This window comes from Marmota monax, unplaced genomic scaffold, assembly GCF_021218885.2.
Source record: "Marmota monax isolate L192 unplaced genomic scaffold, Marmota_monax_Labrador192_F-V1.1 WCK01_AAM20220418_F8-fsc00328, whole genome shotgun sequence".
Taxonomy (NCBI): Eukaryota; Metazoa; Chordata; class Mammalia; order Rodentia; family Sciuridae; genus Marmota; species Marmota monax.
In genome coordinates, this window is record NW_026693470.1 from 855,512 (window position 1) to 882,500 (window position 26,989).

The 26,989-nt window shown below is 42.4% G+C and overlaps 1 protein-coding gene across 9 annotated transcripts in view; it reads right to left on the reverse strand.

Annotated features, from left to right (window-relative positions):
• Positions 1 to 23,398, reverse strand: part of Mtcl1 (microtubule crosslinking factor 1) — a 126,305-nt gene extending 102,907 nt beyond the window's left edge. For all 9 annotated transcript variants that reach the window (XM_046457792.2, XM_058583467.1, XM_058583466.1 and 6 more), the window contains exons 1-3: positions 22,264 to 23,398; positions 12,727 to 12,951; positions 10,809 to 10,967 (exon numbers count right to left, since the gene is read on the reverse strand). In XM_046457792.2, the coding sequence (XP_046313748.1) occupies positions 10,809 to 10,967; positions 12,727 to 12,951; positions 22,264 to 23,316 (1,437 nt within the window). In that variant the 5' untranslated portion in view covers positions 23,317 to 23,398. The remainder of the gene's footprint in view (positions 1 to 10,808; positions 10,968 to 12,726; positions 12,952 to 22,263) is intronic.
• Between the last annotated feature and the right edge of the window lie 3,591 nt (positions 23,399 to 26,989).

Genomic DNA, 26,989 nt, shown 5'->3' on the forward strand with positions numbered 1-26,989 from the left:
AAGTAGCTCAGTGGTAAACTGCCCCTGAGTTCACTCTCCAGTACCCTGAAAAAGAAAAAGATGTGGGGTATCACATGATTGGCCACTGATGATGAGCTCAACCTTCAGCCTCTCCCCTCTCTCCTCCTCTCCTCATCCTGTAGGTAGGGGACTGGGCTAAAAGTTCTTCTGTCCAACCATCCTGAGGCTATCCCAGAGCCCCAGCCACCAGCTGTCTCATTAGCACACAAGACACTTATCACTTTAGAGATTCCAAGGGTTTTAGGCAAGGTGAGGTTTGAGACAGAAAAAGGGATAAAGATGGAGAAAACATATTTATTTGTGCTCATTTGGGTCTCAGAGCACTGCATATACAACACATATGATAGTGGTCCCTTAAAACTGTAATCACGCAGTGACCTTGTAGCCATCTTAGTTTGTGTTGTGTCTGCACAACAACAAAATCACCTAAGGATTCGTTTCTCAGAAATTCTATTTTAATAATACACAAATACACTATGTTTCTTCTTATACAATACACATCTATGATAAAGTTTAATTTATACATTAGGCATAGTAAGAGATTAACAGCAATAACAAATAATAAAAGGCACCAAACATAAAAACATATTATAATAAAAAATATTTAAAACTTGTGCATTATTTCTGGAATTTTCCATTTTATATTATCTGCTACAGATGGACTCATGTAACCGAAACCTGGGGAAGTAAAACAGCAGATAAGGTGGGATTACTATACAACTATACTGGAACTCTCTCACTATTGTGTTAAGGTACCTTGTCTATCAAATGTCGTCTCTCTGTAAGCTTGTTCTTGTTATTCTACCCCCCTCTACTATGAACCAAAAGGAAGAAAGAAAATCCCTTCTACCACAGTGAATGCTGTGATTTGTGAAATCATACTTTGATCATTTTCTTATTTCTGCCCTATAGAATATATAGTTTCCAGTTTCATATGAAAAAAAACAAAACAGATATATCGTGGGATTATTCAAATTATAGCACTTTTTCCCACTAGCTTTATCTTTCAGGTTTTCCACAATAACCATGCAGCAGTTCATCACATGGAAAGGCCTATTCAGAGTCTGGAAAAGAGTTATGGAACCCTTCCATGAGGGGGTGGCATCTCCAAGAGAACGATAAAGAATGAGCAAGACATCGGTGGCAGAGGTGGGAATCAGGGAGGAATCCTGGGGAATAGAAGGTACAGACCTGGGTGAAACCTGTTAGGGAGAGCAGGGTGGCGTGGGAGGCTGAGAGGGCTACACCCACTCCTATCAACCTTACCTTCCTTCTTCCTCCTATAATGTCAAGATGAAAGCAAAGGCCTAATAAATACTACTACAAGTGGAAATTAATTTTATATAGAAGCATTCATGGGTCAAAGAAGGATGCAGGCATCCTTCCCTGCCTACCCCTGAGGACTGAACCTGAGCTGCCCATTGCTCTTTGGCCCCACATCAGACACAGGAGCACCCTGTGAAAGACCCTGCTTCCAGCAGACTCCCCAGGGCTTCCCTCCAGTTCTGACCTAATAATTAGCCTCTTTCTAAATCTACAAACAAAATGTAGGAAGATCTGGAGGAAAGAGCCAAAGGAGGAGGGTTGCTGGGAGTGGAGAGGCCTGGGTGAGAAGCCCGCTGTATCCCGGGCAGCTGCCTAACTACAACTCACTTAAGCCTTCCCAGACCTCAACGTCCTCACCATGCCCTGAGAGGGTGAGGCAACCACCTCACCACCCTCCAGGCTCCAACACCCAGTAAACCTGATGTTACGGTTTGGATCTTAAACATTCCCCGAAAGGCCTATGGGGTTTGGTCTCCAGCCTGTTGTGCTATTGGGAAGTGGTAGAACTTTCAAGAGGTGGGGCCTAGTGGAAGGACATTAGGTGACTGAGAGCATGCCTTTGAAGGGAATATTGGGATGTTCCATTTCTTCTCTCTCACTTTGCTTCCCCGCGACCATGGAACTTTGCGCCACTACACACACTCTGCCACGATGTACTGCCTCACCACAGGCTCAAAGGCAGCAGGGCCAAGTGACTATGGACTATAATCTCTGAAACCTGAAGCCAAAATAAACCTTTTCCTCTTTATAAACTGGTTATCTCAGGCATTTTGACACAGTGATGGAAAGCTGACTACCTGAGGTCCTGGTATAGATGTAACTAATACACCCACTTACTCCATCTGACATACACACACTCACTCCTGCCTTTCCCCACTCCTTTCCCCTCGCCACCATTTTCTCTTTTTTCCACCATAACCGAAGTCACACAAATTGACAGCAGAATAGTTCTTTGACCCCTGGACTCAATTAACTAGCATAACCCAATAAACTAGAACACACTTGAACCAGACAAGTGCCTTTCCTCCTGAGGTCTCAACCACAACTCCTCATGAGGAAAACCCTGCTCATCTCACAAGGTCACTGTGAAGCCAGATGGATGAGATGCCTGAGGTGAGCACTAAGAATAGAGCTTTGGGACATTTCCTAGACTAACAGAAGACCTCGGTATGATTTTTGCCTTGATTTTTGACAAGAACTGGCTCCCAGGACATGGATTCCTACTGACCAGAACTAACTGTGATATGCTCTGTCTCATCCTCCCAGCAGCAGCATGAATCAGCCATTAGTACTATTTATGGTTGTTTAACGAACACACACACCCTTTCTTTCCAGTCCCCAAAACTGTTCCATTACAGCTTAAGCATTTGAAAATATTTATGCCAAGTCTTTCTGCATTTGCTGCCCTGTTCCTAATACTCCATGGGCCTCTGCACTGTGCTTTTCCACGCTGGTCACCCCTGCCCTCCTATTCTGCAAGAAAAGACACAAAAGGCTCACAGGAGCAGTGACAAAAGTGGTTCAGACACTGAACACCCAAACACACAGATACACACACACACACACGCACACGCATGCACACAGATGCATACACGCACAGAAACAGACACAGCAATTTATGCACACCGAGACCCTGGGATACATACACACAAATACAAAGATACATACACACATGGGAACACATACAAACACACATACACACACACATACATCACACACCAGACTCTTCTCAAGTTTCAGTGTTTGGGAAAAGGCTTAACCAGACACTCCCAATTCTCCTTCCTCCCACTCTGCAACTCACTGTAACTCATTATTAACCTAGCAGGCCGCATAACTGGGATATCATTTAGGACACCAAATTTCTCCCTCCTTCCTGATCTCCAGCTAGAATTTCCCTTTCTCTCTCTCTCTCTCTCTCTCTCTCTCTCTCTCTCACACACACACACACACACACACACACACACACACAGTGACTAGCAAATGAAACCAGGTGCTGCTCTATTCCTTCCTGAGCTAACACACAAAACACTTGCCCAGGAAAAAAACCTCATGACCTACTGACCCCACAACATGGTCAGTGTCCTAGGAGGTGCCCTGACAAGACTGCCCAAAGAGGCTTCTGCTGGCTCACACAAGCTAATCTCTGCTTAAGAGGGAAACCATAAATCTGGAAGCACAGACATTATTTTACTGCACTGAAGCAAAAGAGCAGCAAACCGTTATGTCTGTGCAACTAAGTGTCCAAACTTTCTGGCTCTGACAGTTTCTATATAATGACACACACAGAAAGTCCTTGCGCACTGCTTGAGAAAACAGAAGAAAGATGTCCAGAGAGAAGAAAAGTGCGTAGAAGCCATGACACAGCAAAATCCATGTGTACAAAGCAGCTCGGAGCTCAGTGCGGGTTGAGGAAATTGAGGCAGAGAGTAAGGCAGGAGGAAGAGTCAGGGCCAAGCTGTGATTGGAAGTTAGCATGCTTGCCCCTGAGGCTCCAGAGCTGCTATTGGGAGGTTTCTGCTGAACCCTAAGATCAAATCCAGTTTGGGTAATATAGCACATTAAGTTATCCTAAGCCCTCCTCCCAATGTATAGTTAGAAATGCTAGATAAATGTAAATAACAGAAATGTATACACAGCTTAACTTGGGGGGAAATTCCTCACCATCAGAAATGAATAGAGATTGAAAAACAGAGCAGTTAGCACACAAGAGTATCAGGGGATGTGTGTGGAAATGGTACAAGTTACCAGCCAGAGGCATAGGAAGAGGCTTTAGGTAATGTACCCAGACAACTGGCTGAGAGGTGCACCCAATGAGGAAGAACTAAAAATCACTAAGGGAGGCAGAGGATAAGCCCCCCCCTCAAGAATCCAATGAATAGAAACAATCTCTTTTGAAGTGTAAAAATGCCCTAGGCCTATGCCACACACAGGTGTGATGGCCACACTGGCATCACCCATTTGATACAAAACTCCTCAAGCCAGAAATTAAAAGTTGTGTCTGAACCAATCAAACAAACTGAGGCCTCTGGGAAAGACCAATGGAAAAATCTCACTAGAACAATCAGCAGACCCCATAGGATTCCCACTATGATGAGCATGCAATAAAACCCACTGTGAGTGAGGGAATGTCGGATCTCTGACAAACAGAAGGATTAATAACACCAAGAACTCCTGAAATAACAGAACAGAATGAAAGACTAAGACTTTAAGCTGCTGAAGTCTTAAAATAACAAACAGCAACAATGAGGAAAAAAGAAAATTCTGTGAAAAAGAACAAGCAAAATTATTTTTAAATTCTTAAATGCAAGGTAAATTCACTGAAAGGAAAAACTTCATGGAGAATAAAACAGTAATTGTCTTTTTTACAAAAGAGAATTAGTAGTGTGGATAAGACCTGCAGAAGTCAACCAGAATGTAGCAAAGGGAGATAAAAAGATTTTTTTAAAAACACTGAGAACATTTAAGTGACATGGAGGATGAAATAAATAAGAACAGCTGACATAAGAAGGCCCCACCTAAGACTAACTGATAATTCTAAAGAAAATGTTACCAGATAATAATAATATGAAAGACAGGAGTTGATTGGAGTTGAAGCTTTCTTAGACAGAATGTGTAACTTCCCAATCGAGAGAGAGAGAACATAAGGATTACAAAGTTAATTAAAAGGGAAATCAACGCTTAAAAAAAATAATAAAGAAAGAAAGGAAGGAAGGAAGAAAAAATCATGGAAAATAAAGAAGAGAAAATACAATGATAGGGACAAATTTACCCATATCAATAATCACAATAAATATAAATGGATCAAATCCATCAGTTTAGAGATTCTCAGATTCCATTTTTTTAAAACGTAGCTATATTCTATTCATGAAAAATATACCTAAAACAGGGCTGGGGCTATAGCTCAGTGGCAGAGCGCTTGCCTAGCATGTGTGAGGCACTAAGTTCGATCCTCAGCACTACATAAACAAATAAAATAAAGGCATTCTATCCATACACAACTACATTTTTTTTTTTTGAGGTGTTGGGAATTGAACCCAAGCACTCTACCAACTGAGCTATATCCCCAGCCCCTCCCGAAAAAAAATTTTTTAAATACACCTAAAAGATAGTGCCAGAAAAATAGAAACCAAAGGCATCACAGAAAAGCTACCCTAAGGCAAATATAATCAAAAGAAATTTGGTGTAGACGATTAAAGCAGAAAAAGTAGCTATTCAGCAAAATTGAAACAAAGAGGTCATTACCAAATTAAAAGACAATAATTTATCACAAAGAATAGTCTCAACTGTTTACATTTAAAAATATGGTCTCGGGGCTGGAGTTGTAGCTCAGTGGTAGAGCACCTGCCTAGCATGTATGAGGCACTGGGTTCAATTCTCATCACCGCATGAAATAAACAAAGACATTAATGTCCATATACAACTAAAATTTTTTAATAAAAATATGGTCTCAAAATATATAAAGCAAAATTCGACAAATTATGAGAAGAAAATTAAAGCTCACAATTATAATGGGGGATTATGGATACAGAAAATGTGAACAACTCAATTAACAAACGATTTTTTTCAAACTTTTCCAAACTGCAACAATCCACTGATAAACTAAGTCAATGTTATAACCACCCTTAAAAAGTGAATTAAACTGAGTATAACTGAAAGTATCAGACTCCACTCCATGACAAAGATAAGCATCTCTTTGTAAAATCTTTGTTTGTGTTTGTATATTGAATAATGATATAAAATGCATTTCTTGTGTGGGTTACAGTTAAAAATCCAAAGGATCATTGGTTTGGACTGAGTTCCTGTATTAAGCTAACTGACCACACCAGACCAGAACAAAATGGAATACTCATGATGAAGCTCCACACCACCACATCAAAACTAAAATGTCTATCTGATCTTACTAGAAAGCAGGAGAGAGGCAATAGCACGCAACGAAACCCAAACCTCCAAAAAGCCAGTTTTAGCCAGCATGATATGAAAGCCCCTCTGCTTATAGAAAAAAACAGAGAAGCAACCTGAAGTTGACCCATCAGGTTCTTTTCCTAGAATTCTCTTTCTCAGTGCCCACTTTACAAAATCCACTATTCTACCAGCAAGAGCTCTCATTCTATCTTGCAGAATGGAAGCTGTCACAATTTATGAATGGTAAATACAAGCCAACAAGATACATCACTAAATTTGCCTTTTGACACTCCTTTTCAACAATCCTGCTTCACTGGCATGATTTATCACATGTCTCTCTACCTTGCAAGTGCCAACTAACTAATGTATCTACTTATTATTTGGGTCTACTTTATAATAGGCACTCAAAAAACTGAAGACAGAATGAAATGGTATTGAAAGAAAGCATATCATCAATCTTTAAGATGTGGAAATTAAGATAAGGTTAACCACTTTCAATTTTTGAGATATTCCCCTAGAATTGAGTGCAATAATAAATGTACCAGGGGCAGGAAACAATTATTTGAGCTTTGCACAAGTGGAATGATGTGTGGGCACCTACGTGAACAGGCAACAGGGTGCAAGCAGGCAATCTGACTAGCCAGAAGGGATAATTCTAGAAAGGTCAGCCCTCTTGTCTCCTTATCTATCAATGGAGAAGGTAACTTTTCCATAACATACCTCTATTAGTTCAATGAGGACCAGAGGATATAGTCCCTTGACATCCTTCTGAAATGCTCTTTTATTTTACTCCAGGATTTATAGCCAAGTAATAAGAAACCCAATAGGGAAAGAAGATGGGTCAAGTAGTAATGGTCCCCTATGTCATTCTTAAGAGTTAACAACTTGGGTCCAAGGCAAGTTGTTTAAGCACAGAGGAACACTTCTGGGATGTAGAAGAGAAAAACTAGAAATACTGTGTAGCATTAATGTACACTGTCAGCCTTCAAATATTTGTTTGAGGTGAGACTGATGAAAATATGGCTACAATAGAGACAAAATTTTTTTTGAAGTTACAATTCACAAAATATGGGGCTGGGGTTGTGGCTCAGTGGTAGAGCACTTGCATAGCACATGCGAGGCCCTGGGTTCAATCCTCAGCACCACATAAAAATAAATAAATAAAATAAAGGTATTGACAACTACAACTAAAAAATAAATATTTTTTTTAAATTCACATTATATAAAATTAACTATTTTCCAGTGAACAATTCAATTGCATTTGGTACATTCACAATGTAATGCAGCCACCACCTCTATCTAATTCTAAAACATTTTCATGACCCCCCCACCCAACAAAACCCAAACCCATTACACAGTTGGTCACCCTTCTTCCCTCTCCTTGGCCCCTAGAAACTACTAATGTTTTGTTGTTGTTATTTTTATATTTTTTTTAGTTGTCAATGGACCTTTATTTAATGACTTTATTCATATGAAGGCTGAGAATCGAACCCAATGCCTCACACATGCTAGGCGAGCACTTTACCACTGAACCACAACCCCAGCCCCGAAACTACTGATGTATCCTGTCTATGTGAATTTATCTATTCTGGGTGCTTACTATAATTGAATCATACACTATGTCTGGCTTCTTTGACTTAGCAAATTTTCAAAGTCCATCCACATTATATCATGTGTCAGTGAGAAAGAAAATTCCTAAAACTACAAAAGCTGAAAAGCAGAACCTAAAGCACTTAGCAAGCAAAAGAAGATAGAGAACCAGAAAGTTGGTGATCACTGCCATCATATGCCTTAGTGACTAAAAGGATAGTGGTACCATCACACATACACGAGAGGCAGGAGGTAGCGCAGGTTAGCACGAGGGGTGGTAAATTTGAGCTGGACATGCCGAGTCAGAAGTGCTAGGAAAAGTTCATATTAGAGATATCCACCAGACCACTGAAAATTGTCTGGAGCTTTAGGGAGAAGGCCCAGGGGCAGCTGCAGAGATGAAGTTGCATGGAGCTGCTTCGTTTCACTGACCTCAGCTTTAATTGTATAATAGAAATCATCAACAAATTAGGATCTGTACATCTGCAATAACTTCTGTTACTCAGACACAGACAAAACATGAACTCTCCTTGCCTATTTAAGGATGTCCCACATTCATTTACAAAACTTCAGAGGTGAATGACCAGCAGCAAAGTTTGGGATCAGAAAAATCTTATGCTTATGCTACAGAAAAACTCATAGTACATTTGCTCTAGTTTGTATGAAAATATCCCATCCACAAAGACAAACAGTTGGCAATAAATATCTCCCACAAAACCTCTGAATCTGGTATCAGTAGGTGTCATCACTCTCTGCTTCCAGCAAAATCTATCAGCATTCTAACCCTCCTGAAACTCCTGTCAGTTTTACAATTCATTTAGAAGTTTGATATAAATATGCAGTCCCACTGGTCTGACTGCAACTCTGGAGATAAAATACTTATTTCATCCAATTGAGCAATCCCTCTGAGTAATTTTAATCCATACAGGGAGGGGCTGATCTCTCCACTTCTCATATCCACCCTGAGCCAACATCAGACTATTGAAAGATCCTTGCCTCACTTTGGCCTTGCTTTCAATGTTTTCTTCAAAGTAATGTTAAATCCTACATATATTGATTTAAATGTATGAAAAAGAATCTTTGCTTGCTTGAAAAATATATGCAATCAGCCCTCTGTATCCAGGGGGTTCCGCACCTAGAGGCAACTATAAACCATGGATTGAAACTATTCTAGAAAAATATATTGCGTTTGTCCTGAATATTACAGATTCTTTGTCATTATTCCATGAACAATACAATATGACAACTATTTGCAGGACATTTATATTGTATTAGGTATTATAAGTACTCTAGAGATAATTTTAAGTTTTATAAAGGTAGATTATGCATAAGTTATATGCAAATATGCCATTTGATAAAAGGGCCTTGAGCATTACAGATTTTGCTATCTGTGGAGGTCCTGGAATAAATCTACAGATATTAAATATATATTTGTATATATATTTTCATATGTATATTTATATATTAACACAAAAAACATGCACAAACAAATCAATATTATAAAATATACTTCTAAATTGTTTTCTATACCTGCAACATCAGACCCAAATTGGAAATCATAAGTAAGGATGTTCTTAGTACTTTTGATATATAATGAACAAGGAAAAAAAAATTAAAAAATAAAATTAAAAAAAAAAAAGAAGGAAAACAGTTTACAGCATACCATCAAGAAAGTTTAGACCAAAGAAAAGGAGAGAGTAAAAGTACCAGGAACTGTAAGTACAGAAAAAAAAAGGTCCACAATTAAAGAACAAAGTCCCTCTCATCTGGGAGCAAATTCATGTGTAGGTTGAGAGCAAGGGTCACCCATGATGAAAGCCAGCTCTCTGAAGCTTGCCAGGTGCCCCCAGGAAGCTGTGATCTTCCCCCTTTATTCATCTCTTCAGCACCTTCTAGGCACAAGGAACCCCCAGTGAATCAGACAGACAAAGCTGCATCCCTGTCCCACAGAGCTTGCATTCCAGAGGGCATTAGGGGCAGATGGGATACCTGAAAAAGCATGTTGAGATGGCTGTGCATTGCTGAGAGCAGAAGCAGTGAGGGAGAATCCAAGAGGCAGCAGCACTCACTTATCTGCTATAAGCATGGGCACCCCAAGAGCAAGACCTGTACTGCACGTGCACATATTCTTCTGCAGAGCACAGGGTCAGGCCTGAACAAAGTGTGGTAGAGGACATTTGGATGGATGGGGAATGACTGGGTAAATCAGGAAACATATTCCCCCACACCAAAAAATAAAACTGCCAAATGAAGCTGTCAGCAGGTTACATGCCAGCTTGACCCAGCATCTTCAAGCCTTCATCAATAGTATTTAGTTTCATCAATATGCAGGATGTTTTCCAAGAAAACACTCAGCTTTAATTGTATAATAGAAATCATCAACAAATTAGGATTTACATTATTGTATACAAATGAAAAATACACATATACTTATTTTCTAGACACATTGCTAAAATAATCATTCCCTAAAATTAAAAAAACGCCAATAAATAAATCATATTGACTGAATAATAGTTATACATGTAAGTAGCAATTTATTATCTGTTTACAGAACTTTAACAGGCAACCAAAACAACTTTTCAGCTCATTGAAAGAAAATACTCAAGTAAAAAGCTACTGCTTAATTCTGTATTCTAGTAAAAAGAGACCCTACTGACACATTGAAGGATTTAATGATCAGCTCATCTAAACAGAAATTATTTAAAAATATATATATATTTTAGGGTTTGCAAGCACCATAAAAAGCACCATATCTTTATTCCATTCCTTGCTCTTGGCAGGTTTATTTTGTGTGGGTTTTTGTTTGTTTACAATGCTAGAAAAAATGTAAAATCCATTCTTAGCCCCTAAGCCAGACAAACAGGCCTCTGCAGCTTATGTACTCCTGCTTTCCAGCACAACAGAGATACAGAGTCCCAAGTTCCTAACAATTAAACCCTAGGGGGAATGCCCACGTATTTCTGTATTACCTCTTTCAATCTCTCCAGTTCATTCTGGAGGGCCTGTTTGGATATTTCCACTTCAATCATCTGCTGTCGGAGAGTTTCATTTTCATCTTCAGCTTTCGCACGCTTTTCCTCTACAGTCTCAAGTTCATGATGCAATCTGACAGATACATCTTTGGCTACCTGCATCAACCACACAGAGATCATCATCACAATGTGAAGCTTTTTATGTGCTAAGGGTATACTCAGACAACTTCAGAGGCAGAATCATTAAGTCCAGAGGTATTATACCAAATAGCAAAGGCCTTGGCAATATTTAACAGACCTCCAAGTTCAACCAAAGAAGGTATTACAGGTTGAACATCTCTGATCCAAAATTCCAACATCTGAAATGCTCTAAAATCTGAACCACTTCTGGTCCAAGCACTTCACATAGGGATATTTAGTCTATAGTTTAAAACATGAAGTTAATATCAAGAAGAAGAATCAAAGACTTTTACGTGGATTGAAAGGCCACTTTGAATAGCACCATTTCCTCATAGAAAAGCACTAACAATGCTAATCCCACCCAGGTTCAATGCTTTAAGTGATAAATTAAAAATATTAATAAACAAATCAATACTTCTTTTCCCTAAAGTACTCCTAAGCCTGTCTGCTGAAAGAAACAAATCAAGTAATTCTGTTGCAGTAAATGTTCAATGTAGTGAAGTTTCAAATTTTCTACTATGGCTCTAGCTTGGCTGAAACATTGGAATGTTCAAAGCAATTAAACATTTTTATTTTCTAAAAGCAAATGAAGACAGAGATTTTGTAAAAGTAATATAAATCACCCTTTATCACATTGAATGACATTTTGTTAGTGGTTTATAACTTTGATGGAATTATAAAGATTCTTTTCCTGTTGTAATAAAAGGCTAGATGAGATTTCACAAGTACTTCCATTAGGAGGAGGACGTTATGCATAATTCAATCTAGATAAATGCTTTGATAACCAGGTCATGGCAGAAGCTTTGCTGTCTGTAGGGTGAGCAAAGGGTACAAAGTCTGGGGTTTCTTCACCTCATTCCCATTCCTGTCACTGATTTTCACAGACACTTGAACAATTAGTTACTATCCTATTACTTCTTCAGTTAAATCACCACTGTAAAAGTCTCACTTTAATATGGCAATCTCAGGTTTTCTGAATCCCAGAAACCTAAATAACCATAAAAATAATTAAGGGAGATGGTCAGCTTTGAAGATGGCTCTTGACTGTCTTGATGATCAATAGATTTTTAAAAAAAAATATTTCTGATCTTTAGGAAATCTCTGTACAATTTATTTTCTTTATTTTATTTATTTATTTATCTATCTATCTATTTATTTATTTATTTATTGGTACGGGGGATTGAACTCAGGGGCACTTGACCACTGAGCCACATCCCCAGCCCTATTTAGAGACAGGGTCTCACTGAGTTGCTTAGCGCCTCGAAGTTGCTGAGGCTGACTCTCCTGTCTCAGCCTCCCAAACCACTAGGATTACAGGCATGTGCCAACCGTGCTCAGCTCTCTGTACAATTTCTATCCAATTATCAGACCAAATGGCTGGTATTAATTATTTTTCATTGTAGATTCATTATTATGATGTCTTTTAAGGTTTAGTTCAGTCCCTTTTATGACAGATATAAATCTTGGTCCAAAGTCATACGACTACACATACCTTTTAAAGCATAAAGTAAACCAAGCACGTTTATGCTGACATCTATTGAGAAAGATATAAGATATAAGCAGAAAAAGAACATCAGGAACATGTGTACTAGGTTGCTAGGGATAGGGTTGGGGGGGGGGTAACTCAGTGGTAGAGCCCTTGCATGAGAGGTCTTGGAGGTTACATTTTCAGAGGAATGACGTAGCACACAGCAGCCCCTTGGGAATGCCCACTCCATCAACCCCTCCTACTCACCTTCAAGTCCTGCTCCAGGCTTCGGATAAGCTCACCATCCACCTGCCCAGTCTCTGCCACTTTCAGGCTTTTCTGCTCTGCTTTCCTGAGACGGTACTGCAGGATTCGGCAGTTTTTGTTAGCACGGTCCAGTTCTCGCCGAAGTTCCTGCACCTGGTAAACATCTTCCTCTAAATAACTATCTCTCATCTCTTCCATCTCAGCACGGAGTTCATCCAACTCATCCTAAGAAACCAGACAGAGCACATTTATGAGTGAAGCCCATCCAGAAAGGATGGCACCTCTCTCCTTCATCCACCATCCTATCCCCACTCCTCAACACTAAATCATGAATACCTTCACCGTTCCCATCAGCTCATGAAATGTCTGTGTGACATAATACTTCTCACATGAAATAATATTACCAAATGTCTGTTCAAATCTCATAGACAAAGAAACGAAAATCCAGCCTGTATTATTCTTTGTAGCCTTTTGGAACCTATTCCACTCCCAGTTTGTTCTTAACACCATCAAAAATGAAATCAACTTTGCAGATAACTAAATCTTTAGAGTGAAACTCAACACTGACCTAAACCTGTATCTCTAAGGCACAAGTTAGATACTAAGATGACTCAGACAGACTCTACCTTCAAAGAACATAAACTTTAATGGGATAATAACTTAACTACCCTGGAAATATAGCATACTTGCAAATGTCTCTAAAACTCTGTTCCACAATACAAAACTCAGCTTTGATTACACGACTCTATTGAACAATGAAACATTTTCATTATTTTTTCATTATTTCAAATACACATTGAGTTTATATTTTTCAAATATACATGGAGTTTATATTTTTCCCATTCTTCTCTCTTTTATTTCCCATATCTCTATTCTTTGTCACCAACACGAAAACAATCTGAATACCGGATGATGAAAAAAAAAATTATAAATGTTGTTTTGGACTAAGCTCCCACACTAGGCCCCAACAGACCAAGCTAAAAATTAAAATGATATCATTCATGTCACCAAATCAAAACTAAATTGTTCTGTGACCTTCTAAGCAATCAGGAGAGAGATAATAGCAGAATGTGCCCCCCCCTCAACAGGTCAGTTTCAATAATAATGAAGTTCCCTCTGCTTTAATCCTTAGGGGTGGGAAAGTAGCCTAAAGTAACCTGATGTTAACTAATCAGCTATTTATCTATGGTTCTGACTCCCTGTCCCTGCCTTACAAGGAAAGTAACATTGAAACCACCATCTGCTCTTTGTTCTTTTGTTTCTGCTTTCTTCTGCCCTTCTCCCTCTATAAAACAAATCTCTGCGTAGCACATGGGAACACTCATTGGATTTTGTGGAACTAAGTGCTGCCTAATTCAAAAAGTGCAAATAAAGCCAATTAAAATCTTTATAAACTGTTGACAAGGAGAACCCCCCAAAGCCCTCTGCCCTCTACAGCCACACCATCAGTGAGTGCTGTTTTCTTCCCAAAGGGCCTGCACTCTTCTCCCAGCTCAAACACCAAGGCCCCAGTTCAGGGACCCTGACCCAGGCTTCCAGCCCCTCAGGCATACAGACACACTGCAGCTCTAGCTTCCCCTCAGGCCCTCTAATCCTCCCAGCTCCATCCAGCAGTCATCCTTTAATATGTAAATCAGACCACCCCGCCCCCTGCCCAAACCGGCCAGGGCTTCTTTCTTTCAAGTCTACCCCCAACTCCCTCCCTAAGACACTGGGCCTCTCCAGTTGAAGACTGCCTGCAGAGGACACAAGGTCTCACCTGCTGTCCCCCTGGCAGGTCTTGGGGAGCTCATTCTGTCATATAATGTGGGAAGTCACGTAGTCCACACTTCCCCTGACCCCAGGCCTGGAACCCCACTGTCTTTAACCTCCTGCTTTAATCTGTTTTCTTCCCACTTATGATCATCGGCTAACATTATTTGTGCTTTTTTTCCTATTTACTGTTTTGTTATCTACACTAAAAGCTTCAAAGGATCAAAACCTTGCCTCTAGGATCTTCTTTGCACCCAGAGCAACATAAGGGACACATCTGCCTCTCAAAAAGTATTTGTGAAATGAATACACACCTACAGTCAACACACAGACCACATCAACAAAATGACTAAATTGGACTTCCTACACCTTTGCTTTATTTTGGTCTTGCAGCCTAATTGTGAAAACTTCCCCAACCCATAAATAAAGCAGCAGTATACAGGATATATATTCTACTGAAGTAACCTTTTATGTTTTAATGAGGGGCAATTTGGAAGAGATGAAGAGAAGCATTTTAGGGCTGGGGCTGTAGCTCAGTGGTACAGTGCTTGCCTTGCATGTGTGAGGCACTGGGTTCTATCCTCAGCACCACATAAAAATAAATACATAAAGATATTGTGTCCATCTACAACTAAAAAAATACTTTTTTAAAACAAAAAGAAAAGCATTTTATAAATTTTCTTAATTTGTTCAGTGATTAATTATTTGAATGCCTCCAGAATAAGATGCTTTCAGTTTCAATTTATTTATTTAATTAATATCAAGGCTCCAGAAAAAAACTCTCTCAGACACCCCAAATTGTCAGCCTTGCCCTACTATTCACCCCTGATTCTTACTATTCTTGCTAGTCCTACATTTGTTCTAAACCTAGAAATTTACGTAAAGAACACAAGTTCTTTCCCAACATCAAAGCCTCAGGTAGACAAGATACTGAACAGAAAGAAATCTCTCTCTTTTTTTTTTTTTTTTGTACTGGGGATTGAACTCAGGAGTACTCAACCACTGAGCCACATCCCCAGCCCTGTTTTGTATTTTATTTAGAGACAGAGCCTCACTGAGTTGCTTAAAGGCTCTTGCCATTGCTGAGGCTGGCTTTGAATCCTCCTGTCTCAGCCTCCCCAGCTTCTGGGATTACAGTTGTGTGCCACCATGCCTGGCAAAAGAAATCTCTTAAAGATGAGTTTATCCTGGATAATATTAAGTTAAGGAAACACAACAAATAAACTTGGAATCCTATGGGAAAATATGGGTTGGAACAAAATGGGGGGAAGATGATTCTTCAGTCATCCTCAAAACAGCACAAATATGGCAGCTCATTCTCCTGACCCCAGCTTGAAGCTTCTCTCCACTCTGGTCACACTTCCTGAATAAGAGAATGTCCTACACAACTGACCATGACTCAAAATGAAAGCTGTTTCAGTGGACTATAAAGGAGAACCCAAGTTAAAGAAGATTGCTTTGTCAACTCCCCAGTGGTCAAATGGCCAGGCTCCTTAGGAAAGTGCTCTTTCAGGAAAGTGCTTGCCATGCCTCACCAAGAGAAGGCTGTCACAGATGCCTGATTCCTACACTGAGGCTGTGATAATGGAAACTGTATCCCCAGTCTACTCCATGCTAGAGGAGGCTAACCACAGACCAAAGGCTTTAAAATGGGTTTATGGTTGTTATTCTTTCATAAAGAGAGAGTTATTCCTGAATCTTCAAAAATCAAGGTCAAGTTTCATTGCTGCCCTATCAATCGGACAGATTAGATTTTGAGAAAGAGCTTAACTGCAATGCTTGTTTCTGAATATGTTAGAAGGCAATTATTTCACAGAGTAACTAATAGAAAATAGTTCAATACAAGCAATAATACCTGAACGTATACCAATAAATCAACATGTATACAGACATATAAATACATAGTGATTCAGCTCCTCTGTTAATGGAAGGAATTGTTTGTGATTGCTATTCCTTCTAAAAAAAAAAAAAAATGTGTTTTTAAAAATCAAAATCATTAAAACCTGAAATTACCTGTTCCTCAAACAAAAGTTTTTAAAATTTGAAATAACCAAAAGAAGATGCAAAATATAGCTTCCAGATATAAAAATGTTCTGCAGCCTTCAGACTTTGCAATTAGGGTGGACCCTCATCCACCCTAATGTTAAATGCTAGACCTGTCTATAGATGCATAAACAACCATCACAGGCTTTAAAAAAAAAAAAAAAAAAAGTTTAAGGGCTAGACACACCCATGCCTTCAAATCATTGAGCAGGCTATGCTCAACGTAAACAGCTAATATTTTTTTAGCATAAATAATCACCAACATTAGTTGCCCAGAAAAGAAAATTAGGGAAGGACCATAATTGCACATATTTGAACCACTGCTTTTATAACTTACATTTTATCTAAATTTCTAAAACAGAAAACATCCTTTATTAAGCACTTTACCTTCATTATCAACCCTACCACAATCCTGCCAGGAACACACTACCCCCATTTTAGAGATAAGGAAACCAAGCTGAGGTTGGTTAATGTGTATGGAAGCCAGACTGCATCCATGGCTATCTGCTTCCAAACATGAGCACGCACTTTCCACTAAATACTACAAATTATTTGCTACAACTGGGACAGATGAAACAATAAGACTTTCGACTGTACTTTTAAAACCCCACCATCAGTGTAAACTACTAAAAGCAGCCTAGCACTTAGAGCTTGAAAATGATCGATGTACAAGTACATCCATTAGAGCAATTGGTCTTCAGGAAATCATTGCAATGTGCAGCAAAAATACTAATACACTCATTTCAAACATGAGAAAATTGAGAATCAAAAAGTTTAAATGCTTCCCCAACACATGTCCATTGCAGAGACAGAACTGAAGCCACTATTTCAACTCTTTCTGTGGCATCTGGAAAAAAGCAATTTTCAGGTTCGGTGAAAGGAAGTTATGAGAGATGAAAATTATAAACCATGTAAGCTGGCAGCAGTCACTTGAAAAGCAAAAACTGTGATTATTTGGATTAGGGTCATGATGGATAGTGATTTTCAAACTAACATTACATTAATTTTCTGAGGGCATGCTCTAATTTAGAAAATGTTGTACCCCAGAACCTTGATGAGGCCTGCCACTTACATATTCAAGAAAATCAAATCAAGCAGAACATATAGTCATATAGTGTTTGGCAGATAATAATTTAGAGACAGTAAATAAAAGTGGGAAATTGCTGTTGTCTTTTTATATGTAGAAATTAATAAGGATAAAACTGTTCTTAAAACAATAGTTTTATGCTGAATCAACAACAGATCTATTGGATATTTATATGTTATATTATTATCCTACTGAAAAAGCTAATCTAATCTAATTGTATTTTTCAAATATTTTATATATAATGGATTCTTGAAGAAGCGTAAAGCTGTCCAACTATTCCCTTTTACATACAGAGAACAAGTCAAGCTTTATTATACACACATGTATATATACACATCTGTCATAGTAGAGAACTAATGAGGTACCGTGTTTGCAAATGAATAAACCAAGATTAAAAATAACTATTTTAATGAAAACCTCTAGGCTAGTTTTATCCACAAATATAAAGACTAAATTCATGATTTCTTAGTATAAGTGATAAGAAAACCTTTTGATCATACTGATTATATTCGCATCTCAATGTCTTTTAAACAACCCCAAATCTATAACTATTTCTATTTTAATAACTCCTCTTTAAATAGACCTAATTTAGACAGTAGCAGAAGCCCTGTGTATACTGTTGCAATAACTCCCATCTTCTGGGAGTTGCAGACAGAAAATCTTGTCTATTGTAATATGCAAACAATCCACCTCATTTCCCCCTGGACAATGGAAATGTTCTCTGCAGAGTCGCAGCAACAGCTAAAGAGGCACAGGACCCATTGCCATTGTTTACCAAGTGACAGTCTGGCCAGAAGCTGATGGGCTAGTTGCCCTAAGTCAACATTATCTTGCCACCTAAGATTATTATAGCCATGCTTCCATAGGCTGAATACGAAAGGGGTGTAGAAAGTGGAATATCAGAATATAGGGAACGCAATCCACGTTAACCCTTCCAAAAGATAGGGAAGGGGAAGGAAGGTGGAGCTCAAACACTTGAGCTGTTCAGAGCTGCTTATTTTTGTCCTGAAGCTTCCCCACTCCAAGTGTCCCCCCTTCCAGGCCTCCCTGAGCACCTGGCATCCAGACAGCCAAATGTAACAAACCATGTTAGAACCTGAAACTCAAAAATCTACTACCCCAAGTAAGAAACAGGATGGTAAGGCTTAATCAGTGGGGGGACACCGCAACCTATAAAATCAAAACCTCAGGAATTAGGGGTGTAGTTCAGTAGAGTCCTTGCCTGGGTTTGATCCTCCCACAAGGAAGGAAGAAGGAAGGAAGGAAGGAAGGAAGGAAGGAAGGAAGGAAGGAAGGAAGGAAGGAAGGGAGGGAGGGAGGGAGGGGGAGAGAGAGAGAGAGAGAGAGAGAGAGAGAGAGAGAGAGAGAGAGAGAGAAAACCAACACTGATCTCTCTTAGGAAATTATTCCTCCCAAGAAATCAAAAGTAATCTGCTCTTAGATCTGGCACTGACTTTTCTTTCAACTGAAGATAATTCTTATGAAATAATTAAGAACGCAGAGCAAAAACAAATAGCCAATCCTGTCTCACCCTGAAGGACATCAACACAGCTAGGGTCCACTATCTGGGGGTGGGTTATGAACACATCACCAGTAAGGTCACTAAAAGCATTTTCAAAATAGGCCAGTAAACTCGAAGTGATTACATGCCCCTGAAAAGCCTGTGGAAACAGAGGACATAATTAATATGTTGACAGTGAGCACTATGGCTTGTCTGAATGTCCCAGAGCACTCGAGCAAAACACAGTCATGGCAGCCTGACAGGGAGGAAACACGCCAGCATCTGTGGAAGACAGTCCTCAGCATCAAGAAGTGTGCCGGATTTTGTTTTAGAAGTAAAGGCCTGGGAATCATTGAACTCGGCCACTTAACATTAATTTCTGAATACTTCCAGGTATCTCTTAAGCTGAACAACAATCCAAGTCTGTTTCTCCCTATTTTCATGCCAAAGCCAGACCCGTGGGATTGATTAATTTTGCCCTTTTCATTTAGTCACCCCTCTTGATGAAGAGACAGAAACTAGGAATGAGGACTCTACACTCTCCACCCAGCACAAGGGAAAGCAGGCTACATGCCAGGAGATTTCCATTTGAATTTCCTGATCAGTGAGACATCCTCCCATTAGGAGGAGTGATGGCCTTATTTTTCTGTTTGATTATACTTTGGTCAATCAAGCTCTGAAACTGTGACAATATTGCCACAGATAATATTGCCAAAAGCATTGGGGACAGCACTGATTGAGAAAAGAATGTAATGTTCCATATGGTCCCAACCCTCCAAAATACATGGAAATCAAATCTCTAAACCAAGTTTCTTCTTGTTAGATATTATTTGAACAGGTGGATGCTAATCTCAAACATTTGATGCAACCTTCCCTAAGAAAGTAATTGGTCAAGGCTGCACTTTTACTACTTTCTATTAAAAAAAAAAAAAGTACCCCTGAGCAACATAAACAAGAAAAAGAGACGTTTCGGTTTATAATATGTGTACTCTAACCACCATGTGCAAAAAAAGGAATGACTACTGTCTGCCCCATGTGCTCATTAATGCTTGGAGCCCAATTTTTCCACAAATGGACAAGGTCACTGACCCATAGAAAAGTCCACCAGGATTCTCGTATATCTTTCTCCAATTGAACTATTTTTACTTAAGCTTTTGAATGACCAAGAATGGACATAAGACTCATATACATGCAATCATTCTGGTTTCCCAGCCTCCTTCAGATCCCCTCCACCCAATTCTCTTTCCTGTCAGAGTAAAATCTTTGGGAAAGACTCAGGCTTAGTAAACAGATGGTCATGACACTTTCTCCCCCAGGAAATTGCAACTGAACATTTCCAGCAAATTAAACGCTGCCTATGGGATTTGTATGGCCCTTGGTACACAGGCTAGCAGAGAGGTGTTCATTATGGCCCTTTCTCCTGAAAAGAAAACAGAGGTCCCACAGGAAAGCTCAACATGGTAAGCTAATAAAACAGCTCTGAAGCAGCAACACTGAGAAAAGCAGCCTTGCTGGAAACAGGGATGCAGCCTCGTACTGTGAAAAAAGCAGAGGCTCAGGGAGCAGCAAAATGGAAGCAGCACCACTTAATGACTGGGTCACCTTGGACAAGTCCCATTAGTTTCTAGTTCTAAGCATCCTTGTCTGTGGAATTGGGGTTGTAATAAATATAACAACAGGGGTTTCTGGTGCTTAGTAGTCACGATATAGATTTGCAATCACATCATTCAATCATAAACACTGTAGGTCAGGGGTTACACTAACAGTTGGGACTACAACGACAGACAATATTCCCATTCTCAGGAGCTTACATTGTTAGGTATTTGAAAAAGTACCACTTGCATGAGACAGCCACACACGATATAGTTGCCTTTTCTCTTCAGCATCTTTGAATTTCACTATGTAGTCTATTACATAAGAGTAGGTGACACTATTTGAAAAGTCTTGCTCCAAGACCCAATATGATCTCTTCTCACCTTTTACTCTGCCTCATTCTTTGCATAAGATAACTACTGCACCTGGCTGGTTAGAGCAGCTTCTGATAAGGTTTAGAAGGACCCAGTGGCTAAGATGCTGATTCCAGCTTGAATTGTACACTGTACCATCATCACCTTAAACACTCAAGTCTCAGTCCCACCCACCAAAACCTGGACCTCAATCAGGCAGGTTCAGCATTTGTTGAAAAAACAAATCACATAACCCACTGATAAAGCAGAGCCCTCCTGCCTCTTGGGAAGATGTTCACTAAGACCTTAACAGATACACAAACAAATTTATACCCCTGAAGCTATTTGCTAACCTGAGGATTATGAAAAATTAAAAGTTGCCCTCAGCATAGCCCCCCTTCATTTCTCTCTAGTCACCTAAATTGTATTGACCCCCCCACAGGGTCTAAACCCTGGCTTCCACAACCAGTCCTCCTCCATAGAGAAAAGATGAAATGGGATTAAGCACCCCAAGGCTAACAGGATGAAGAGGCCACTGCCTGCAGCCCTGCTGGCAGTGTAGCAGAGACTGTGATTCCTTGGAAAGAACTGGTGTGTCCTCTCCTGACACATAAGAACTTACTGGTGGATGCTTATAAAGGGCTGCTGAACCCAGGCAACTCTGAACTTAAAGTTTACTGCTAAAAATGGTCACCTTCGGAACTCCCCCTCCACTCCCCCACCCCCACATACACACACCTTGCTCTCTGGAGCCTCAAAGAGGCAATGAGTGCTCCTAGCTCTTTCTGTAATTGCAAGAGGAGCAGTAAGTTCACAGCCTGGACAAATGCACTTTCTGGAATGGACACACACCTGCATGTGTGTCTGGCAGAGTTGGGTGTCAGAGGAACACTCCTTTCCTGCAGGTGAGACTGAGCACATGATTTGGGGGGGGGGGGGGGGCGGGTTGCAGTGATGCCTCTCCCCTAAAAAGGCATCAGTGAAGACAAGCAAGACTTGTAGAAACAAGAAAAGCTAAGTGGAAGAGAAGGACCCACGGGTCTTGCTGCTCCTTTCAGAAGTTTTCCGAAGTTCTCAAGACCTAATGAATGCTGGGTCAGGAACATGGAGAGCAAAAGGGGTAAAGGGAGTAAGGGCTCTAGAGGCGCCACCCAAAGCTGGACCGTCCGGGGAGCGCCTCCACACCTGCTGCCCAGTCCCCCGCTCACCTTCAGGTAGTCGTTCTCTGAGCGCAGCTCTTCCATCTCCCGCAGCAGCTCCTCCTCCTCCGCCACTGGGACCGACAGGAGCCGGGGCTGCTCAAGCTGGCTGGGCTCCTTGAGAATCGCAGGGACAGGTCGCTCAGGCAGCACGCGCCCCCCAGCATCCTCTACCGCACCGAGACCCGGGGACCCCGGGGGGATCCCGCCTGGACTGCTTCGGCCCCCGAGACAGGAGACCGCGGCGAGGAGCGCTGGGGGCTCGGGGCTGCCAGGCGGTGCTCCCCGGGCTGCCGGACTCGGCGTGGGGGCTCCTCGCAGGGGTTCACGGTCACTGGAGCCGGTACCGGACTCAGCGTCGCTGCTGGCTGCGGGGAGCAGACGCTGCTCATCCGACAGAGGTTCAGAGGGGCAGTCGGAGAGATCTGAGCTGCTGTCCGTGTGGCTGATGCGCGAGCCGGGGGGCACTGCGCCGACAGCCGAGGTCACAGAAAGGGTCACGGCGGGAACCGGGGCAGTCAGGGGCATGGAGCCGATGGCGCGGCCAGGAGCTGCTCCCAAGCCGCGCTTGGATTTGCGGCCCTTGGCAGCAGCGGATGGCGGTTCGGCCACAGGAGGCTTCCCGGCCCGGGGCAGAGGCTCAGCAGGCACCGTGCGCGCCGCCCTCCTGGTTCCCGGGGCGGCCTTGGCGCCGCCTGCCGCTCTGGCCCCAGCGCCCGGAGGCGGCTTGTCCTTCGCGCCGGGGACGCCGCCGCTTCGCCTGGAGAGGCGGCCGGGCGCAGCCAGGGATCCGGGCGAGGGCGGTGCCCTGCCCGCTAGGCTAGGTGAACGTGGAGCAGCGGGTGTCGGGGCTCGGCCAGACGAGGGGGCAGCCGGAGCCGGGCCCGGCATGGTGGTCCGGGTGTGCAGATCTTTGAGGAAGGGTCTGGCCGGCGAGGGCGCGCGGTGCAGTCGCCTCCTCTCGGCCAACGGGTGGAGGTGGTGGTGGCGGTGGTGCTGGCCAGGCGGCTGTGGCTTCGCGTCCGGGGCGCCGCCGCCCGCGGGGCCATTCAGCGTCTCCATAACCGGTGCCGTGAGCAGCAGCTTGGGCAGCAGATGCTCCGAGCGGCGGCGGCGGCGGCGTGCAGCCTCCCCGCGCGCTCGCTCATCACTGTCCCCCTGCCCCGCCCGGTCTGCGCCCCGCGCTCCCGCCGTCCCCCCCTCCGCCCACTACACACACCCGGCCCGTGAGTCCCTGCGGGACTCGCAACCGCTGCCGCTTCGCTTTCCCCTCGCTGAGGTCAATGCCGCTTGAGTTCTCTGCGAACAGCCGCAAGGCGGCTAAGGATCCCTTGCATCCCCCTGGAACCTGCGCTCGGGGCTCGTGGGTACTCCGCCGCGGCCTTGCTCACCCGCACTCGTCTAGCGGTGGCGCGCACCCGGCTCCCGCGTCCTGCTCCCCGCCCACTGCCCGCCCGCGCCCCAAGGCACCCGCCCGCTCCCGCCCGCGCCCGCCCGCGCAGCTCCCGGCGGAGAGAAACTGCACGCGCGCTCCCCGCCGCCCCTCGCCCTGCGCCCGCCGCAGGGTGCGCATGCCCCGCCTCCCGCCAGCCGGCGCCCGCGAGGGGCGGAGCCTCAGCTCCCAAGGGGCGCGGAGTCGGCGGCGTCCACGCGCTCATGCAGCCCTGGGACCCTCCTTGTCTTTTGAGGCCATAGAGCCACTGCCAGGAGCTGGGGAGATAGAGAAAAAGCCGAGTGATGTAGGGGGAAGGGGTCGGGCACTCGCCACTTTGACGAAGATTGAAGTCCAGGAGGTGTCGGTGGGCCCCTCTGTGGTGTGTGCTTTGGGTCGTCCATTTTCTGTTAGCTGACCAACGCCCCCCACACCCTGACCCCTTCAGTCAACCCCAACCCCTGGGCCCCTCAGTCCCCTCCCACATACACTGTGCTTTCCAAGCTGTGCTCAGAGTCCCCGCGCTCCTTTAAGGATCGCTAGTACCCAAAACCGCTATCGCGTCAAGACAGGCACAGCGCTCCACAGTTGGCATCCCCAGTGGCCTCCCGAGCTCCGAGAGGGAGGAGCTGCTGTAGAAATAGGAGAAGCAGATCGCCAAGCTTGGGGTCAGAAAGGGAACTCACATTTATAGTTCCGGCTGAGAGCCAAGCATTGTTAGACACTTTCATAGGCATTGTTTTATTTAATTTTCCTAACAATCCCGAATCGAAATTCCTGTCTTGATTAAGGATGGGGACATGGGCGCAGGGTGGTGCAGTCGCTTGTTGGGGTGCCTTAACCATGGCTGAGCTGGAATTCAACTAGGTTCAGCAGGACTCTCAGTCCCATACTTTCCTCTCAGACCTGCACCTTCCCTCTTATTGGAGTATGAATTCTGCTCTAAGGGCAAGGCACTTGACATTTTTGAGCCTCAGTTTCCTCCTTCACCCATATATTTAGAAAAGACTTGCCACCTGAGTGTGAATGAAGATTAAATGAGCAAATATGAAAACACACCATATGTACTATAAAGTGCTTTTCACAAATCATTAAATGCACTTATGTCTCAGGCACTGGATGTTGGGCAAAACCCAAGGTAAAAGCCCAACCTGTCCTCCAGCCTTGGTATTTTAAGGAGGCAGAGGGCAGGCAATAATTACAAGGTGCTAGGATGGGCGCCTCAATGAGCTTGAGGAGGTTTGCGTTTTCTTGTGGGTCTTGTAGGTGAAAGACTAGGGTCTATGACAGCTGGGGAGAGGAGCAGGTGGGAAGGCAAGTAAGGAAGGGTTTAGAGATGGGCTAAGGTGGGTGGCAGAGGTATTTGGATATCATCCTAGAGGCTAGGAGCCATTGAAGGATTCTGAGCATGACTGATCATGTTTGCAAAGAAAAGAGCCCATCAGCAGCATGGGGGAGCAGAGGGAGGCTGGTCAGGAAAGGTCAGTTGGTGGCTGTGGCAAAAAGCTCTGGTTGATAGAGACTCTGTGTCTAATAGAAGAAAAAGTAGGCCCTAATCTTCATCATGTGGGATTAGGCCCAACTTCTTAATAAGACTCCTATAGCACAAGAATTAAAACCAAGAATCAATAAATGGGATGGACTCAAACTAAAAAGTTTTTTATCCGCAAAAGAAACAATCTGTGAGGTGAACAGAGAGCCTACATCCTGGCAGCAAATTTTTACCCCTCACACATCAGATAGAGCACTAATCTCTAGGGTATATAAAGAACTCAAAAAGCTAAGCACCAAAAAAACCCAATCAACAAAAGGGCCAAGGACCTGAACAGACACTTTTCAGAAGAGAATATACAATCAATCAACAAATATTTGAAAAAATGCTCATCATCTCTATCAATCAGAGAAATGCAAATCAAAACTACTCTAAGATATCATCTCACTCCAGTCAGAATGGCAGCTATTATGAAGACAAACAACAACAAGTGTTGGTGAGGATATGGGGAAAAAGGTACACTCATATATTACTGGTGGGACTGCAAATTGGTGCAGCCAATATGGAAAGCAGTATGGAGATTCCTTGGAAATCTGGGAATGGAACCACCATTTGACCCAGCTATTCCTCTCCTCGGACTATACCCAAAGGACTTAAAAACAGCATTCTACAGGGACACAGCCACATCAATAGCTAAACTGTGGAGCCAACCTAGATGTCCTTCAGTGGATGAATGGGTAAAAAAAAAAAATGTGGCATATATACACAATGGAATTTTACTCAGAATTAAAAAAGAACAAAATCATGGCATTTGCAGGTAAATGGATGGTGTTGGAGAAGATAATGCTAAGTGAAGTTAGCCAATCCCAAAAATCAAATGCCGAATGGTTTCTCTGATATAAGGAAGCTGACTCATAGTGGGGTAGGGAGGGAGGAGGATTAGATTAATTCTAGATAGGGAAGAAGGGTGGGAGGGAAAGGGAGGGTGCAGGGGATTAGCAAGGATGGTGGAATGTGATGGACATCATTATACAAAGTACATGTATGAAGACTTGAATTGGGTGTTAACATACTTTATATACAAACAGAGACATGAAAATTGTAGTATATATGTGTATTAAGAACTGTAATGCAAAAAAACAAAATACATGTATAAAGGCATAAATTGGTGTGAACATACTTTATGTAGAGAGATATGAAAAATCGTGCTCTATATGTGTAATAAGAATTGTAATGCATTCCACTGTTGTGTATTTAAAAAAAATAATAAAATCAATTAAAAAAAAAAAAAAGCTCTGGTTGAGAGGACAGTGGTAGTAGGGATACAGAAAAGAGGACAGACTTGTAAAACTAACAGAAAAAAAAAAATAGACTCCAAAGTTTGTGATCTTAATCACAACCTTCAAAAAGTGCAGGATAAACTAATTTTTAAAAACTTATATAAATCAGAGAGTCAGATCTCCCAGAAGACATTGTGCCTTGTCAGGGGTTGACCTCTGAGGGCACTGAAACCTGGCCAGCTCTGTTGCTTTGTATAAAGAACTGCTGAATGTTTGTGAGTCGCTTTTCTGAGAATTCTTCCAAATGTGAGATGACACTCAAGAAATATTCTTTGATGTAATGTCTAGTACGACCTTAGCCATATCTCATGGAGTGTTTGGAGAAAAAGGACATTGGTTAGCTTTGCTGTGGGCCTAAGTGACCACAGAGCACAGACAGAAAAGAGGTACCACCATGAGCTAGCCAGCTCCCATAGAGGGAGCTCTAACTCTCCCCTTCAATTAGTGCTAACTAACAGTCCAAGACAGGAG